Source organism: Stegodyphus dumicola, chromosome 11 (assembly GCF_044657685.1).
Source record: "Stegodyphus dumicola isolate Sdum_Otavi_A_Nest chromosome 11, ASM4465768v1".
Classification (NCBI taxonomy): Eukaryota; Metazoa; Arthropoda; class Arachnida; order Araneae; family Eresidae; genus Stegodyphus; species Stegodyphus dumicola.
In genome coordinates this window covers 135,581,976-135,599,000 of record NC_140778.1, presented here as the reverse complement: position 1 = coordinate 135,599,000, position 17,025 = coordinate 135,581,976, and the positions used below count along the sequence as shown (strand labels likewise).

General features: G+C 35.1%; 6 protein-coding genes, 2 non-coding genes and 2 pseudogenes across 12 annotated transcripts; 6 read left to right on the top strand and 4 right to left on the bottom strand.

Annotated features, from left to right (window-relative positions):
* The first annotated feature begins 1,053 nt into the window (after window positions 1-1,053).
* LOC118180722 (5S ribosomal RNA) lies at window positions 1,054-1,172 on the top strand. Its single transcript, XR_004756719.1, has one exon. It is a non-coding gene; the product is annotated as a 5S ribosomal RNA (ribosomal RNA).
* Window positions 1,173-1,853: 681 nt separating this feature from the next.
* On the top strand, window positions 1,854-2,572 carry LOC118180062 (histone H4). Its single transcript, XM_085827236.1, has one exon. It carries the CDS (start codon window positions 1,997-1,999, stop codon window positions 2,306-2,308), a length of 312 nt encoding a protein of 103 aa, XP_085683362.1. The 5' UTR covers window positions 1,854-1,996; the 3' UTR covers window positions 2,309-2,572.
* Window positions 2,573-2,707: 135 nt separating this feature from the next.
* LOC118180056 (histone H1-III pseudogene) lies at window positions 2,708-3,387 on the bottom strand (annotated as a pseudogene).
* Window positions 3,388-3,389: 2 nt separating this feature from the next.
* LOC118179579 (histone H3) lies at window positions 3,390-16,398 on the top strand. 4 transcript variants are annotated; one of them, XM_085827231.1, is made up of 3 exons: window positions 3,390-6,835; window positions 9,924-9,983; window positions 15,987-16,398. In XM_085827231.1, exon 1 carries the CDS (start codon window positions 3,553-3,555, stop codon window positions 3,961-3,963), a length of 411 nt encoding a protein of 136 aa, XP_085683357.1. In that variant the 5' UTR covers window positions 3,390-3,552; the 3' UTR covers window positions 3,964-6,835; window positions 9,924-9,983; window positions 15,987-16,398. The 4 variants fall into 4 exon arrangements, with proteins under 4 accessions (XP_085683357.1, XP_085683355.1, XP_085683358.1 ...); XM_085827229.1 differs by having other exon boundaries at window positions 15,979-16,398; XM_085827232.1 differs by lacking the exons at window positions 9,924-9,983; window positions 15,987-16,398 and adding an exon at window positions 7,322-7,733.
* Window positions 4,054-4,922, bottom strand: LOC118180460 (histone H2A). The gene has a single exon (XM_035349551.2). The coding sequence runs from the start codon at window positions 4,920-4,922 to the stop codon at window positions 4,548-4,550; it is 375 nt and encodes a 124-aa protein (XP_035205442.1). The 3' UTR covers window positions 4,054-4,547.
* On the top strand, window positions 9,719-9,837 carry LOC118180465 (5S ribosomal RNA). The gene has a single exon (XR_004756666.2). It is a non-coding gene; the product is annotated as a 5S ribosomal RNA (ribosomal RNA).
* LOC118205017 (histone H4) lies at window positions 10,454-11,237 on the top strand. The gene has a single exon (XM_035377305.2). The coding sequence runs from the start codon at window positions 10,662-10,664 to the stop codon at window positions 10,971-10,973; it is 312 nt and encodes a 103-aa protein (XP_035233196.1). The 5' UTR covers window positions 10,454-10,661; the 3' UTR covers window positions 10,974-11,237.
* LOC118180709 (histone H1-III pseudogene) lies at window positions 11,373-12,052 on the bottom strand (annotated as a pseudogene).
* LOC118179879 (histone H3) lies at window positions 12,055-16,398 on the top strand. Of its 2 annotated transcripts, none has more exons than XM_085827234.1 (2): window positions 12,055-15,500; window positions 15,987-16,398. In XM_085827234.1, the coding sequence occupies exon 1, from the start codon at window positions 12,218-12,220 to the stop codon at window positions 12,626-12,628; it is 411 nt and encodes a 136-aa protein (XP_085683360.1). In that variant the 5' UTR covers window positions 12,055-12,217; the 3' UTR covers window positions 12,629-15,500; window positions 15,987-16,398. The 2 variants fall into 2 exon arrangements, with proteins under 2 accessions (XP_085683360.1, XP_085683359.1); XM_085827233.1 differs by having other exon boundaries at window positions 15,979-16,398.
* LOC118180461 (histone H2A) lies at window positions 12,719-13,587 on the bottom strand. The gene has a single exon (XM_035349552.2). The coding sequence runs from the start codon at window positions 13,585-13,587 to the stop codon at window positions 13,213-13,215; it is 375 nt and encodes a 124-aa protein (XP_035205443.1). The 3' UTR covers window positions 12,719-13,212.
* Window positions 16,399-17,025: the final 627 nt, after the last annotated feature.

The following is a 17,025-nucleotide window of genomic DNA, read 5'->3' as shown; positions in this document are numbered from 1 at the left end:
TATTGTGTGTGTATTAGATCCTCATTTTGAAGATAAGAAATTGGATGCAGAGCAATGAGGATAAAGATGATGACTTGTAGAGCTGAAATATATATGATCGATTTCTTTTGCAAAGAGTGTGAATTAATTTTAAAAATGCCAATATGAAATTATAAATTGAACAATGAGTGATTTAAGGATAAGCAGGTAACAGCTAACCTTTATCATATTCTGGCCCTGAAAAGGGCCTTTTTTGATGGGTAAAGCTTTGAAAATTTACTTAGAGCTGGTGTACTTGGTGACAGCTTTGGTTCCTTCCGAAACAGCATGTTTTGCCAGTTCACCAGGCAACAATAGACGTACTGCAGTTTGTATTTCTCGGCTAGTGATAGTACTCCTCTTATTGTAATGAGCTAAGCGAGAAGATTCAGCTGCAATTCTTTCGAAGATGTCATTAACGAATGAATTCATGATAGACATAGCCTTACTCGAGATGCCAGTGTCGGGGTGAACTTGTTTCAAAACTTTGTAGATGTAAATAGCGAAAGATTCCTTCCTGCGCTTCTTCCTCTTTTTCTTGTCACCAGCTCGGACAGCTTTCTGTGCCTTTCCGGCCTTCTTTACAGCTTTCCCAGATGCTTGAGGAGGCATTTTTTAAGAGTCTGCGAATGAACGAAAATCCAAAAAAAGGCACATTGGATGCAGCATATTTATTGAATTTCATTCTTTTCATTTCCATCCAATGAGAAACGTTCTAATACAGCCTATCTTGGACAGAAAAGGTTCATTATAATACATATATATACAAATTATTGTTATTACAATTTCATATTACTGATATTGTGGATTATAGTTACGAGCCACATTTTTTTAAATTTCTAATTTATTGATTTTTTTTTTTTTTTTTCTTGTTCTTCCCTTGGGGGGTGGGAATCTCTTTTCCAATAGGAAGTACTTATGACAAATAAAACCCCTCTTATTAATAAAAGTATATGACAGATGTGCACAAAATCAAGTAATACTCTAAAACTTCGAATTTTGGGTTACTTATTGTTTATTTCGCTATTTGTAAGCGTCAACGGCCATACCATGCTGAAAGTACCGGTTCTCGTCCGATCACCGAAGTCAAGCAGCATCGGGCGCGGTCAGTACTTGGGAGGGTGACCACCTGGGAACACCGCGTGCTGTTGACATATTTTTGTCCCCTTGCAAATTTTTATGCTTCCATAGTAATAATAATTATTTAAAATACCTTTTTTTTTTTGTCTTTATATTATAGGAAACCTGTACTTTATTAGAATTGAAGAAATGCAAGCTTGTATATTGTGCAGAAAATAAGGTAAATATAAATAAAACTTAAAAGTTCTTCACTGTATATTAAAAATTCTTAAAATAAAAAAGGGAAGAACCTTACTTTATCATACCTCTTTCCCTAATATAAGTATATAATAACGTAGATGTAAATAACATTGGCATTGCCTTTATATTCAATACCACGTAGTTTACACATGCTACATTTACGATGACAGCGGTATTTCATATTTTGTCTCTACTTAAATATACAATATTTTAATATATGTATAGTGAACTCAAATTCCTTAATTATGAATCAACACAGTGTTTGAGTAGCTTTCTCTAGGGCTTCGACAACGACCGAAATTTTAATATATTCTACGATTATTACAGTATTTTTTTCCCTGTTCTGTGGGCGGAGTTAGTTCATCTTGCAGGAATAAAATTTCATGTACTTCAGAACTCTTTTGGATTATAATACCGTAAGTATTATAGAAAACTGTTAAAAGAACTAGGGAAATATTCTAGGGAGCATAGACAGGGATGGAAATGACATTAATTGTTTGTAATTCTATCACTCTCCTAATAATTTCTCCTTATTGGTCGGACAGACACTAATTTCGTCACGTGACAAAAAGCATAAAAATGCGCGCGTCTGTGGTTCCCGCAGTATATCTGAATTTACTCTTGAAAGTTACGTTCGTAGAATTTGACCTAGCAGAAAATGTCTGGCCGTGGGAAAGGTGGTAAAGGTCTTGGCAAAGGGGGTGCAAAAAGGCATCGCAAAGTGTTAAGAGATAACATCCAAGGAATCACCAAACCTGCAATTAGGCGTTTGGCAAGACGTGGCGGTGTAAAGCGTATCTCGGGCCTCATCTATGAGGAGACAAGAGGAGTACTTAAAGTTTTCTTGGAAAATGTTATTCGAGATGCAGTTACCTATACTGAGCATGCAAAAAGGAAAACTGTCACTGCCATGGATGTCGTTTATGCGTTAAAGAGACAGGGACGTACACTTTACGGATTTGGTGGTTAGAGACCTCTACTTTCCCCACACCCTGCTCTTTTAAAAAAAAAAAAAAGGCCCTTTTCAGGGCCATACAAATCTTAAAATTTAGAAATGCCTTTATTGCTGTCATATAATTTCACCTCATGCTTTTCTCTTGAGTCACATTTCAGTCCAATTAAAATTAGCATTTAATGTTCTATATATGTATTTGAATTCTAAAGTTAATTGCTTCTATGTCTCTAAATTAAAAAAAAAAGAGCTGTAATTTAAAATTTCACAACAAGATTACAAATTAAATACAACATTTTAAACTTAAAAAAAAATCCCACTTTAAGTCTTAAGTATCAATATCTAGAGTAGTCACACATAGGACTCTCTTCTTCAGGAGCAATAAAGGCATTTCTTTTTTAAAATTTGTATGGCTCTGAAAAGAGCCTTTTTTTTTTTTTTTTTCATTTGTACATTTCAATACACAATCCCTTACTTCTTGCTTTTCTTTGGTGTCGCCTTTTTAGCAGCTTTAAGTTTTTTCGCTTTAGGAGGCTTAGGTTTCGCTGCCTTTACCGCTTTCTTCGGGCTTTTTGCTTTACTCGCCTTTTTAACACTCACTTTCTTAGCGGCAGGTTTCTTTTTCTCTTCTTTAGCCTTAGCTGGTTTCTTAGCAGCTGGTTTAGCCTTCTTGGCTGATGATGCAGCTGCTTTTTTAGGCTTCTTTTCTTGCTTTCCTGACTCTTTACCTTTCTGACCGGATGCGCTTACTTTAAATGAACCGGTAGCTCCTTTTCCTTTTGTCTGAACCAGGCTTCCACCCGCTACAGCACTCTTTAAGTATTTCTTGATGAAAGGTGTCAAACGGTCAATATCTACCTTGTGATGTGATGCAATATGCTTCTTAATAGCTTGCAGAGATGAGCCACCGCGTTCCTTCAAACTAGAAATAGCCTCCACGACCATTGCTGAAACCTTAGGATGCGACGGCAACGCTTTCGGTTTCTTACTCGGACTTTTCTTCGCCTTTTTTGGCGTAGCAGCCACAGGGGTAGCGGAAACAGTAGCAGTTTCTTCAGCCATCTCGCTCACAGTTTTGCAGAGAAATGAATCAAATTTCTGAGTTACTTTAATGTTATACAATAATGCTAGGTGGCGCTTAGAAATCTTTCGTCTGCAATAGGTCTCCTTAGTCACGTGATTGGAAACAAAATTGATAAATAGGCCAGGTCTAAATTTCGCGGGCACATTTTCTCGTTTTAACGAAATCGCGACCTCTCGATATGGCTCGTACAAAGCAGACTGCAAGGAAAAGTACCGGAGGTAAAGCTCCTAGGAAGCAGCTGGCCACCAAAGCTGCACGTAAAAGCGCACCAGCAACCGGAGGTGTTAAAAAACCTCATCGTTACAGACCAGGTACTGTTGCTCTGAGAGAAATTCGTCGTTATCAGAAATCAACGGAATTGCTTATCCGCAAATTGCCTTTCCAGCGCTTAGTTAGAGAAATTGCTCAAGATTTTAAGACCGATCTCCGATTTCAGAGCTCGGCAGTTATGGCTCTTCAGGAAGCCAGCGAAGCTTACCTCGTAGGATTGTTCGAAGATACCAACTTGTGCGCCATTCACGCCAAGAGAGTCACCATCATGCCTAAAGACATTCAGCTGGCCCGTCGTATTCGAGGAGAGAGAGCTTAAAATCACAATTTGTTAAAAGTAAAAAAAAAAAAAGGCCCTTTTCAGGGCCATACAAATAATTTAATAAGATTCAATATAATTGCTATCATGTATTCCGTCTTTTTTTTGTACATTAATTTTTTTACTTTACATTAGATCATTCTTTTAAATAAAGATCTATTGTGATAGCAATTATTCCATCTAATTAAATTATTTGTAATTTCTGAAAAGGGGCTTAAAACACCGAACTGTGCGTTGTAATAACTTACGAAAGTTAAGAATAGAACGACTTTTCAGTACAAATGTATACAGCAAGATGGCGCCACTTCTCAGATGCGCCTTAAACTCCCTTCACCTATAGCTTAGCATTAGCCTTTCTTTCCGAGTCCCATGAGTTAATGTTTTATAATCTACATGAAAATATATACGAATGTGTCCTGGGAGCACATCTTTGTGCGAATTTTGAATGAAATATATATATATGGAAAAGATTTAGCAACGTATGCTGCAATTTTCAGTATAAGCAATTAAGCATTCTCTTCTTCGTACATTTTCTGGCCCTTAAAAGGGCCTTTTTTTTTTTGTAGCGTTAGGGGAAGTAGGAATTATGCTTTCTTTTCGGTTTTTTTGGGAAGTAGAACAGCCTGGATATTGGGTAGAACTCCACCTTGTGCAATTGTGACGCCAGAGAGTAATTTATTCAACTCCTCGTCGTTTCTGATGGCCAGCTGCAGATGTCTTGGAATTATTCTGGTCTTCTTGTTATCTCTAGCAGCATTACCGGCCAACTCAAGAACCTCAGCTGCCAAATATTCTAAAACTGCAGCAAGATACACTGGAGCTCCAGCACCAACTCTTTCTGCATAATTTCCCTTTCGCAGAAGACGATGGATACGACCTACAGGAAACTGAAGACCAGCACGGCTGGACCGAGTCTTGCTCTTCCCCTTTACTTTGCCACCTTTTCCACGACCAGACATGACGATATTATTTGTGGGGTATACGAAATAATGACTGGCGACGGTCCTGGACAGACATTTTTATCAACTCTGTACTTATTATGTCTGGCCAATCAGATTCCGAGTTTTGAATCCGAATAGAATCGTAGCCTCGCAATATTTGTTACGTACTCATCGTTGAAACATGAATTGTCATTCCTCTTGATTCTTCTCTAAATTATTTAAACCTGTTATATCAAATTTTACTGTACTGAGTAAAAGCATTTCATGACCAAGTATTCATAATTACAGAATATTATTCTTATTAAAACTAATGTATATTATATACATTTAATTTTACTGGTTATTCCTTCTCTTTCAACTAGCGAAATGCTTCATTATACAAACTTCTGGCATATAGTTTCACTGTATATATGCACTCCTACTGTATATATGCACTCCTACTACTTCACTGTATATACTACTCCTACTACTACTGTACTACTACTACTACTGTACATATAGTTTCACTGTATATATGCACTACTACCTATATATGCACTCTACTACAAGTAGAGTGAGTAACTAGTTGTGTATACGAAAAAAAAATTAAAAATGTATATATACTTACTTTAAAAAAAAATTAAATAATATGAATCTATAAAAGGTACACAGTACACGGTCAACATTTCTTCGCCAGAATAGGTAAGCACAAGTGCTGTAGAAAAATCTGCACAAGAATGAATATATTGTGAACCAAAAGAGAATTTAAGAACTCCTTCATTCCAATTTAGTGTTCTATCCAGGTTGCATCCAAGATACCCGAAGCGAAATCTACCTATTAGCCAGTCAGGGGACATCTTATCCACTTCAAACCCTTCTCGGTCACAACCAAATCCCTAAAGAAGCTGTAAGTGCTGTACATACCGAAAACGTAGTTGATTTCTTGACATTTTTAACAGTTATTGAGCTGTAGAAAAGAAAATATAATGCAATCTTCTTTTTTTTTTTTTGTTTTCCATCTTCTTCAATTGCCTATATTTTTTGCCTTGCACTGAGGTAGTTTGGCAGAATTTGTTTATATGAAATCTCTTAAATTTATTTCTCAGTTAATTTATTGAACTCTATTTTTCGGAACAGTGAAGTAGTATTCATTGAATAAATATTGTTAAGTTTCTGATGTGTGTGTACACTGATTAATTGACTGAACTTGGTAGTTCTTCAATTCATATCACACACGCCTAGTATTTTCGTGCATTTAGCTGCTGAAAAATTATCAGTAAAGATGCAAAGTAAGTAATTTAGAACTAAATGTTCACAAAGATCAGATACTGAAATTAATAATTCATAAATTTTAAGTAATCCTGTCAATGCATTAGCCAATTTACGAAATGTTAAAACAATAACTTTTCAGAGAAGCTATACCCCTACTGATTAGAAGAAATGCTGTGCTGCAGCAGATCTGCATATATATATTTAAATTCTGTAAACATAAATAACTATCCAAGTAAGTTGCTATAGGTATGGCTGTCTTTCATTGAAAATACTTAGTTACATAAATGTTGGGAAAAAAAGACAAACAAAAGGTTTTATACATTTTATTTCTACACTAAATCAAGTCACACATAATATAACACAGAATCAAAACATATTGCAGGAATGCACTTTAATCATCACTCTCTGTTGGCATTTAGTGAGGAAATAAAACTGTTGCCACTTACACTGTCTATAAATAGCTATTGAAATACAATATCCCTCAATATCTGTTTGTGGGTGGGAAACATCCAATAGAATTCATTCCTCAAAACAATGCTATTGTCCTGAAGTGACCCCTCAGCTGATAAAGTGGTCAGATCAAGTCAGACAAGTGTAGCAAGATGGTGCACGTGATGTTTGATGTTTTAATTCCACCAAATGTAGGATATTGAACTAAAGAATATAGTTTTTATTGGAAGGTAAGTTCATTTAAGATTATATTTTCGATTTGTAATAAGTAATATTAATATTAATAGCTGTCTATAAGTAATATGAATATTTGTATGATGAAAGAAATTTGCAAAACAATTTTTTTCCTTCTTAGTGTTCATTGTTTATGTTTTGCCTAACCAGGTTTTTCGTATGAAATGTCTTGTAATTTTTTTTTCCTGTTGTGTAAATGTTTATTGTTTATAATAAGAATTGTTTTGGAAAAAAATAATATCCCATAATTCTAAATGCTTGGTGAAGTCTTCCACTTAATATAGTGCATCTTCATGCTATGTATTTGTATTTCATTTGATCAAATATTTTTTTATGTTAAAAATATTTATTTGATGTCATCTTTATTTGTATACTTCGTATTTGCAATGTATATGAAAACCCTGAATACTTTACTATGTATGTACATGTGAATACTTTGCTGTGTATATGAAAAAATGTGTATTTATTTCATAGTGCATCAGTGCCTTGAAGGTATGCATGTTGAAAGATACAACTGTAATTTTGGATCATGAAAGATAAATGTTATGGACTGAAACTGCATTACACTGAAAATATTGAACACATGAAAAACTGAGTAGTCTTATTAATCATATTACATACATGTTCTGAGCGGATTCAGCAGGATGATTCATTGATGTGATCATTATCGGTTCGCATTTGAGTAATAACCCAATTTCCACTTTAGAGAGAGAGAAGAAATGAAATGTGACCTATTTGTATGTTGTTAAAATATGTATTTTTAGTATAGGTAGCGGTTTCTTTTTTTATTGTTTGTGGTATGAAATATCGGATTTGTGGCATGAAATGTCAATGTTTGTTGTATGAAATGTTGTCAAAATATGTACTTTTAATGAATAAAAATGTTTAAATATGGTTTTTTTAATGAAAAATGGTTTCAGAAATGTCACATTTGTATTAAGTTGTAGAATCAATGAAAAACTGAGGAAACGACTGTATTTTCTAATGCGATAGCGAAGTGAATGAAAAGTTTTTGAAGTCGATGAGGAGACGAATGTATTTTCTAATGCGACAAGTAAGTCCACAAATTATAAATGTGGCAACGAAGGAAATGATATGTTCTGAAACTGAGGAAACGACTGTATTTTCTAATGCGGCAAATGTGAAAAATAAGTCTATAAATTATAAATGTGGCCACGAAGAGAATGAAATGTTCCTTATATCTTACCTTTGTTGAATGTATTCTTTCGATAGGCTCGGAGAAAGGCTGTGGTCAAACCGTTTGCGAAACATGCGAGGATTTATGAAAGCAAAGCAGTGACAGAAAGATAGCATTTTGTGATGCATCAGAGTTTATTAATTATAAACCGGCAAAAGCTGAATTTTTTAAATATTTAATTAAATTTTTTTTAATTAAAAAAATATGATTTATTTGCGGAGAAGAAATTTCATCCAGATGATATCCCCACCCCACCCCCTACCTTCCTTCCTTCCTGCCCCCCTTTGGGATTCGAACCCGGGCCTTCCGGCCCGGCAGTTAGCTTCGCTAACCACTGTCCCGTCTGGGCAGGCTAGCCAGTTTCCTGTCCCGCCAGCACTTGCTATGCTTTGCATACCGTTGAATGTTTTCGTTCCAGTTACTCGGAGAAAGGCTGTGACTGAGCTAGTGAAACGATTCGTGATACGTACACCTGAAAACTACGACACTGATATGCATACATTTTGATAAATAGCAAACTTATGAAAAACCACCTGCATTGAAATGTATTAAGGCTGATTTCCGGAAAGCAGTGTGTATATAAGTGAGCTGGGACTAACTGCTAAAGTACAATTTTTCCTTATTCGGTTATTGTGTGTGTATTAGATCCTCATTTTGAAGATAAGAAATTGGATGCAGAGCAATGAGGATAAAGATGATGACTTGTAGAGCTGAAATATATATGATCGATTTCTTTTGCAAAGAGTGTGAATTAATTTTAAAAATGCCAATATGAAATTATAAATTGAACAATGAGTGATTTAAGGATAAGCAGGTAACAGCTAACCTTTATCATATTCTGGCCCTGAAAAGGGCCTTTTTTGATGGGTAAAGCTTTGAAAATTTACTTAGAGCTGGTGTACTTGGTGACAGCTTTGGTTCCTTCCGAAACAGCATGTTTTGCCAGTTCACCAGGCAACAATAGACGTACTGCAGTTTGTATTTCTCGGCTAGTGATAGTACTCCTCTTATTGTAATGAGCTAAGCGAGAAGATTCAGCTGCAATTCTTTCGAAGATGTCATTAACGAATGAATTCATGATAGACATAGCCTTACTCGAGATGCCAGTGTCGGGGTGAACTTGTTTCAAAACTTTGTAGATGTAAATAGCGAAAGATTCCTTCCTGCGCTTCTTCCTCTTTTTCTTGTCACCAGCTCGGACAGCTTTCTGTGCCTTTCCGGCCTTCTTTACAGCTTTCCCAGATGCTTGAGGAGGCATTTTTTAAGAGTCTGCGAATGAACGAAAATCCAAAAAAAGGCACATTGGATGCAGCATATTTATTGAATTTCATTCTTTTCATTTCCATCCAATGAGAAACGTTCTAATACAGCCTATCTTGGACAGAAAAGGTTCATTATAATACATATATATACAAATTATTGTTATTACAATTTCATATTACTGATATTGTGGATTATAGTTACGAGCCACATTTTTTTAAATTTCTAATTTATTGATTTTTTTTTTTTTTTTTCTTGTTCTTCCCTTGGGGGGTGGGAATCTCTTTTCCAATAGGAAGTACTTATGACAAATAAAACCCCTCTTATTAATAAAAGTATATGACAGATGTGCACAAAATCAAGTAATACTCTAAAACTTCGAATTTTGGGTTACTTATTGTTTATTTCGCTATTTGTAAGCGTCAACGGCCATACCATGCTGAAAGTACCGGTTCTCGTCCGATCACCGAAGTCAAGCAGCATCGGGCGCGGTCAGTACTTGGGAGGGTGACCACCTGGGAACACCGCGTGCTGTTGACATATTTTTGTCCCCTTGCAAATTTTTATGCTTCCATAGTAATAATAATTATTTAAAATACCTTTTTTTTTTTGTCTTTATATTATAGGAAACCTGTACTTTATTAGAATTGAAGAAATGCAAGCTTGTATATTGTGCAGAAAATAAGGTAAATATAAATAAAACTTAAAAGTTCTTCACTGTATATTAAAAATTCTTAAAATAAAAAAGGGAAGAACCTTACTTTATCATACCTCTTTCCCTAATATAAGTATATAATAACGTAGATGTAAATAACATTGGCATTGCCTTTATATTCAATACCACGTAGTTTACACATGCTACATTTACGATGACAGCGGTATTTCATATTTTGTCTCTACTTAAATATACAATATTTTAATATATGTATAGTGAACTCAAATTCCTTAATTATGAATCAACACAGTGTTTGAGTAGCTTTCTCTAGGGCTTCGACAACGACCGAAATTTTAATATATTCTACGATTATTACAGTATTTTTTTCCCTGTTCTGTGGGCGGAGTTAGTTCATCTTGCAGGAATAAAATTTCATGTACTTCAGAACTCTTTTGGATTATAATACCGTAAGTATTATAGAAAACTGTTAAAAGAACTAGGGAAATATTCTAGGGAGCATAGACAGGGATGGAAATGACATTAATTGTTTGTAATTCTATCACTCTCCTAATAATTTCTCCTTATTGGTCGGACAGACACTAATTTCGTCACGTGACAAAAAGCATAAAAATGCGCGCGTCTGTGGTTCCCGCAGTATATCTGAATTTACTCTTGAAAGTTACGTTCGTAGAATTTGACCTAGCAGAAAATGTCTGGCCGTGGGAAAGGTGGTAAAGGTCTTGGCAAAGGGGGTGCAAAAAGGCATCGCAAAGTGTTAAGAGATAACATCCAAGGAATCACCAAACCTGCAATTAGGCGTTTGGCAAGACGTGGCGGTGTAAAGCGTATCTCGGGCCTCATCTATGAGGAGACAAGAGGAGTACTTAAAGTTTTCTTGGAAAATGTTATTCGAGATGCAGTTACCTATACTGAGCATGCAAAAAGGAAAACTGTCACTGCCATGGATGTCGTTTATGCGTTAAAGAGACAGGGACGTACACTTTACGGATTTGGTGGTTAGAGACCTCTACTTTCCCCACACCCTGCTCTTTTAAAAAAAAAAAAAAGGCCCTTTTCAGGGCCATACAAATCTTAAAATTTAGAAATGCCTTTATTGCTGTCATATAATTTCACCTCATGCTTTTCTCTTGAGTCACATTTCAGTCCAATTAAAATTAGCATTTAATGTTCTATATATGTATTTGAATTCTAAAGTTAATTGCTTCTATGTCTCTAAATTAAAAAAAAAAGAGCTGTAATTTAAAATTTCACAACAAGATTACAAATTAAATACAACATTTTAAACTTAAAAAAAAATCCCACTTTAAGTCTTAAGTATCAATATCTAGAGTAGTCACACATAGGACTCTCTTCTTCAGGAGCAATAAAGGCATTTCTTTTTTAAAATTTGTATGGCTCTGAAAAGAGCCTTTTTTTTTTTTTTTTTCATTTGTACATTTCAATACACAATCCCTTACTTCTTGCTTTTCTTTGGTGTCGCCTTTTTAGCAGCTTTAAGTTTTTTCGCTTTAGGAGGCTTAGGTTTCGCTGCCTTTACCGCTTTCTTCGGGCTTTTTGCTTTACTCGCCTTTTTAACACTCACTTTCTTAGCGGCAGGTTTCTTTTTCTCTTCTTTAGCCTTAGCTGGTTTCTTAGCAGCTGGTTTAGCCTTCTTGGCTGATGATGCAGCTGCTTTTTTAGGCTTCTTTTCTTGCTTTCCTGACTCTTTACCTTTCTGACCGGATGCGCTTACTTTAAATGAACCGGTAGCTCCTTTTCCTTTTGTCTGAACCAGGCTTCCACCCGCTACAGCACTCTTTAAGTATTTCTTGATGAAAGGTGTCAAACGGTCAATATCTACCTTGTGATGTGATGCAATATGCTTCTTAATAGCTTGCAGAGATGAGCCACCGCGTTCCTTCAAACTAGAAATAGCCTCCACGACCATTGCTGAAACCTTAGGATGCGACGGCAACGCTTTCGGTTTCTTACTCGGACTTTTCTTCGCCTTTTTTGGCGTAGCAGCCACAGGGGTAGCGGAAACAGTAGCAGTTTCTTCAGCCATCTCGCTCACAGTTTTGCAGAGAAATGAATCAAATTTCTGAGTTACTTTAATGTTATACAATAATGCTAGGTGGCGCTTAGAAATCTTTCGTCTGCAATAGGTCTCCTTAGTCACGTGATTGGAAACAAAATTGATAAATAGGCCAGGTCTAAATTTCGCGGGCACATTTTCTCGTTTTAACGAAATCGCGACCTCTCGATATGGCTCGTACAAAGCAGACTGCAAGGAAAAGTACCGGAGGTAAAGCTCCTAGGAAGCAGCTGGCCACCAAAGCTGCACGTAAAAGCGCACCAGCAACCGGAGGTGTTAAAAAACCTCATCGTTACAGACCAGGTACTGTTGCTCTGAGAGAAATTCGTCGTTATCAGAAATCAACGGAATTGCTTATCCGCAAATTGCCTTTCCAGCGCTTAGTTAGAGAAATTGCTCAAGATTTTAAGACCGATCTCCGATTTCAGAGCTCGGCAGTTATGGCTCTTCAGGAAGCCAGCGAAGCTTACCTCGTAGGATTGTTCGAAGATACCAACTTGTGCGCCATTCACGCCAAGAGAGTCACCATCATGCCTAAAGACATTCAGCTGGCCCGTCGTATTCGAGGAGAGAGAGCTTAAAATCACAATTTGTTAAAAGTAAAAAAAAAAAAAGGCCCTTTTCAGGGCCATACAAATAATTTAATAAGATTCAATATAATTGCTATCATGTATTCCGTCTTTTTTTTGTACATTAATTTTTTTACTTTACATTAGATCATTCTTTTAAATAAAGATCTATTGTGATAGCAATTATTCCATCTAATTAAATTATTTGTAATTTCTGAAAAGGGGCTTAAAACACCGAACTGTGCGTTGTAATAACTTACGAAAGTTAAGAATAGAACGACTTTTCAGTACAAATGTATACAGCAAGATGGCGCCACTTCTCAGATGCGCCTTAAACTCCCTTCACCTATAGCTTAGCATTAGCCTTTCTTTCCGAGTCCCATGAGTTAATGTTTTATAATCTACATGAAAATATATACGAATGTGTCCTGGGAGCACATCTTTGTGCGAATTTTGAATGAAATATATATATATGGAAAAGATTTAGCAACGTATGCTGCAATTTTCAGTATAAGCAATTAAGCATTCTCTTCTTCGTACATTTTCTGGCCCTTAAAAGGGCCTTTTTTTTTTTGTAGCGTTAGGGGAAGTAGGAATTATGCTTTCTTTTCGGTTTTTTTGGGAAGTAGAACAGCCTGGATATTGGGTAGAACTCCACCTTGTGCAATTGTGACGCCAGAGAGTAATTTATTCAACTCCTCGTCGTTTCTGATGGCCAGCTGCAGATGTCTTGGAATTATTCTGGTCTTCTTGTTATCTCTAGCAGCATTACCGGCCAACTCAAGAACCTCAGCTGCCAAATATTCTAAAACTGCAGCAAGATACACTGGAGCTCCAGCACCAACTCTTTCTGCATAATTTCCCTTTCGCAGAAGACGATGGATACGACCTACAGGAAACTGAAGACCAGCACGGCTGGACCGAGTCTTGCTCTTCCCCTTTACTTTGCCACCTTTTCCACGACCAGACATGACGATATTATTTGTGGGGTATACGAAATAATGACTGGCGACGGTCCTGGACAGACATTTTTATCAACTCTGTACTTATTATGTCTGGCCAATCAGATTCCGAGTTTTGAATCCGAATAGAATCGTAGCCTCGCAATATTTGTTACGTACTCATCGTTGAAACATGAATTGTCATTCCTCTTGATTCTTCTCTAAATTATTTAAACCTGTTATATCAAATTTTACTGTACTGAGTAAAAGCATTTCATGACCAAGTATTCATAATTACAGAATATTATTCTTATTAAAACTAATGTATATTATATACATTTAATTTTACTGGTTATTCCTTCTCTTTCAACTAGCGAAATGCTTCATTATACAAACTTCTGGCATATAGTTTCACTGTATATATGCACTCCTACTGTATATATGCACTCCTACTACTTCACTGTATATACTACTCCTACTACTACTGTACTACTACTACTACTGTACATATAGTTTCACTGTATATATGCACTACTACCTATATATGCACTCTACTACAAGTAGAGTGAGTAACTAGTTGTGTATACGAAAAAAAAATTAAAAATGTATATATACTTACTTTAAAAAAAAATTAAATAATATGAATCTATAAAAGGTACACAGTACACGGTCAACATTTCTTCGCCAGAATAGGTAAGCACAAGTGCTGTAGAAAAATCTGCACAAGAATGAATATATTGTGAACCAAAAGAGAATTTAAGAACTCCTTCATTCCAATTTAGTGTTCTATCCAGGTTGCATCCAAGATACCCGAAGCGAAATCTACCTATTAGCCAGTCAGGGGACATCTTATCCACTTCAAACCCTTCTCGGTCACAACCAAATCCCTAAAGAAGCTGTAAGTGCTGTACATACCGAAAACGTAGTTGATTTCTTGACATTTTTAACAGTTATTGAGCTGTAGAAAAGAAAATATAATGCAATCTTCTTTTTTTTTTTTTGTTTTCCATCTTCTTCAATTGCCTATATTTTTTGCCTTGCACTGAGGTAGTTTGGCAGAATTTGTTTATATGAAATCTCTTAAATTTATTTCTCAGTTAATTTATTGAACTCTATTTTTCGGAACAGTGAAGTAGTATTCATTGAATAAATATTGTTAAGTTTCTGATGTGTGTGTACACTGATTAATTGACTGAACTTGGTAGTTCTTCAATTCATATCACACACGCCTAGTATTTTCGTGCATTTAGCTGCTGAAAAATTATCAGTAAAGATGCAAAGTAAGTAATTTAGAACTAAATGTTCACAAAGATCAGATACTGAAATTAATAATTCATAAATTTTAAGTAATCCTGTCAATGCATTAGCCAATTTACGAAATGTTAAAACAATAACTTTTCAGAGAAGCTATACCCCTACTGATTAGAAGAAATGCTGTGCTGCAGCAGATCTGCATATATATATTTAAATTCTGTAAACATAAATAACTATCCAAGTAAGTTGCTATAGGTATGGCTGTCTTTCATTGAAAATACTTAGTTACATAAATGTTGGGAAAAAAAGACAAACAAAAGGTTTTATACATTTTATTTCTACACTAAATCAAGTCACACATAATATAACACAGAATCAAAACATATTGCAGGAATGCACTTTAATCATCACTCTCTGTTGGCATTTAGTGAGGAAATAAAACTGTTGCCACTTACACTGTCTATAAATAGCTATTGAAATACAATATCCCTCAATATCTGTTTGTGGGTGGGAAACATCCAATAGAATTCATTCCTCAAAACAATGCTATTGTCCTGAAGTGACCCCTCAGCTGATAAAGTGGTCAGATCAAGTCAGACAAGTGTAGCAAGATGGTGCACGTGATGTTTGATGTTTTAATTCCACCAAATGTAGGATATTGAACTAAAGAATATAGTTTTTATTGGAAGGTAAGTTCATTTAAGATTATATTTTCGATTTGTAATAAGTAATATTAATATTAATAGCTGTCTATAAGTAATATGAATATTTGTATGATGAAAGAAATTTGCAAAACAATTTTTTTCCTTCTTAGTGTTCATTGTTTATGTTTTGCCTAACCAGGTTTTTCGTATGAAATGTCTTGTAATTTTTTTTTCCTGTTGTGTAAATGTTTATTGTTTATAATAAGAATTGTTTTGGAAAAAAATAATATCCCATAATTCTAAATGCTTGGTGAAGTCTTCCACTTAATATAGTGCATCTTCATGCTATGTATTTGTATTTCATTTGATCAAATATTTTTTTATGTTAAAAATATTTATTTGATGTCATCTTTATTTGTATACTTCGTATTTGCAATGTATATGAAAACCCTGAATACTTTACTATGTATGTACATGTGAATACTTTGCTGTGTATATGAAAAAATGTGTATTTATTTCATAGTGCATCAGTGCCTTGAAGGTATGCATGTTGAAAGATACAACTGTAATTTTGGATCATGAAAGATAAATGTTATGGACTGAAACTGCATTACACTGAAAATATTGAACACATGAAAAACTGAGTAGTCTTATTAATCATATTACATACATGTTCTGAGCGGATTCAGCAGGATGATTCATTGATGTGATCATTATCGGTTCGCATTTGAGTAATAACCCAATTTCCACTTTAGAGAGAGAGAAGAAATGAAATGTGACCTATTTGTATGTTGTTAAAATATGTATTTTTAGTATAGGTAGCGGTTTCTTTTTTTATTGTTTGTGGTATGAAATATCGGATTTGTGGCATGAAATGTCAATGTTTGTTGTATGAAATGTTGTCAAAATATGTACTTTTAATGAATAAAAATGTTTAAATATGGTTTTTTTAATGAAAAATGGTTTCAGAAATGTCACATTTGTATTAAGTTGTAGAATCAATGAAAAACTGAGGAAACGACTGTATTTTCTAATGCGATAGCGAAGTGAATGAAAAGTTTTTGAAGTCGATGAGGAGACGAATGTATTTTCTAATGCGACAAGTAAGTCCACAAATTATAAATGTGGCAACGAAGGAAATGATATGTTCTGAAACTGAGGAAACGACTGTATTTTCTAATGCGGCAAATGTGAAAAATAAGTCTATAAATTATAAATGTGGCCACGAAGAGAATGAAATGTTCCTTATATCTTACCTTTGTTGAATGTATTCTTTCGATAGGCTCGGAGAAAGGCTGTGGTCAAACCGTTTGCGAAACATGCGAGGATTTATGAAAGCAAAGCAGTGACAGAAAGATAGCATTTTGTGATGCATCAGAGTTTATTAATTATAAACCGGCAAAAGCTGAATTTTTTAAATATTTAATTAAATTTTTTTTAATTAAAAAAATATGATTTATTTGCGGAGAAGAAATTTCATCCAGATGATATCCCCACCCCACCCCCTACCTTCCTTCCTTCCTGCCCCCCTTTGGGATTCGAACCCGGGCCTTCCGGCCCGGCAGTTAGC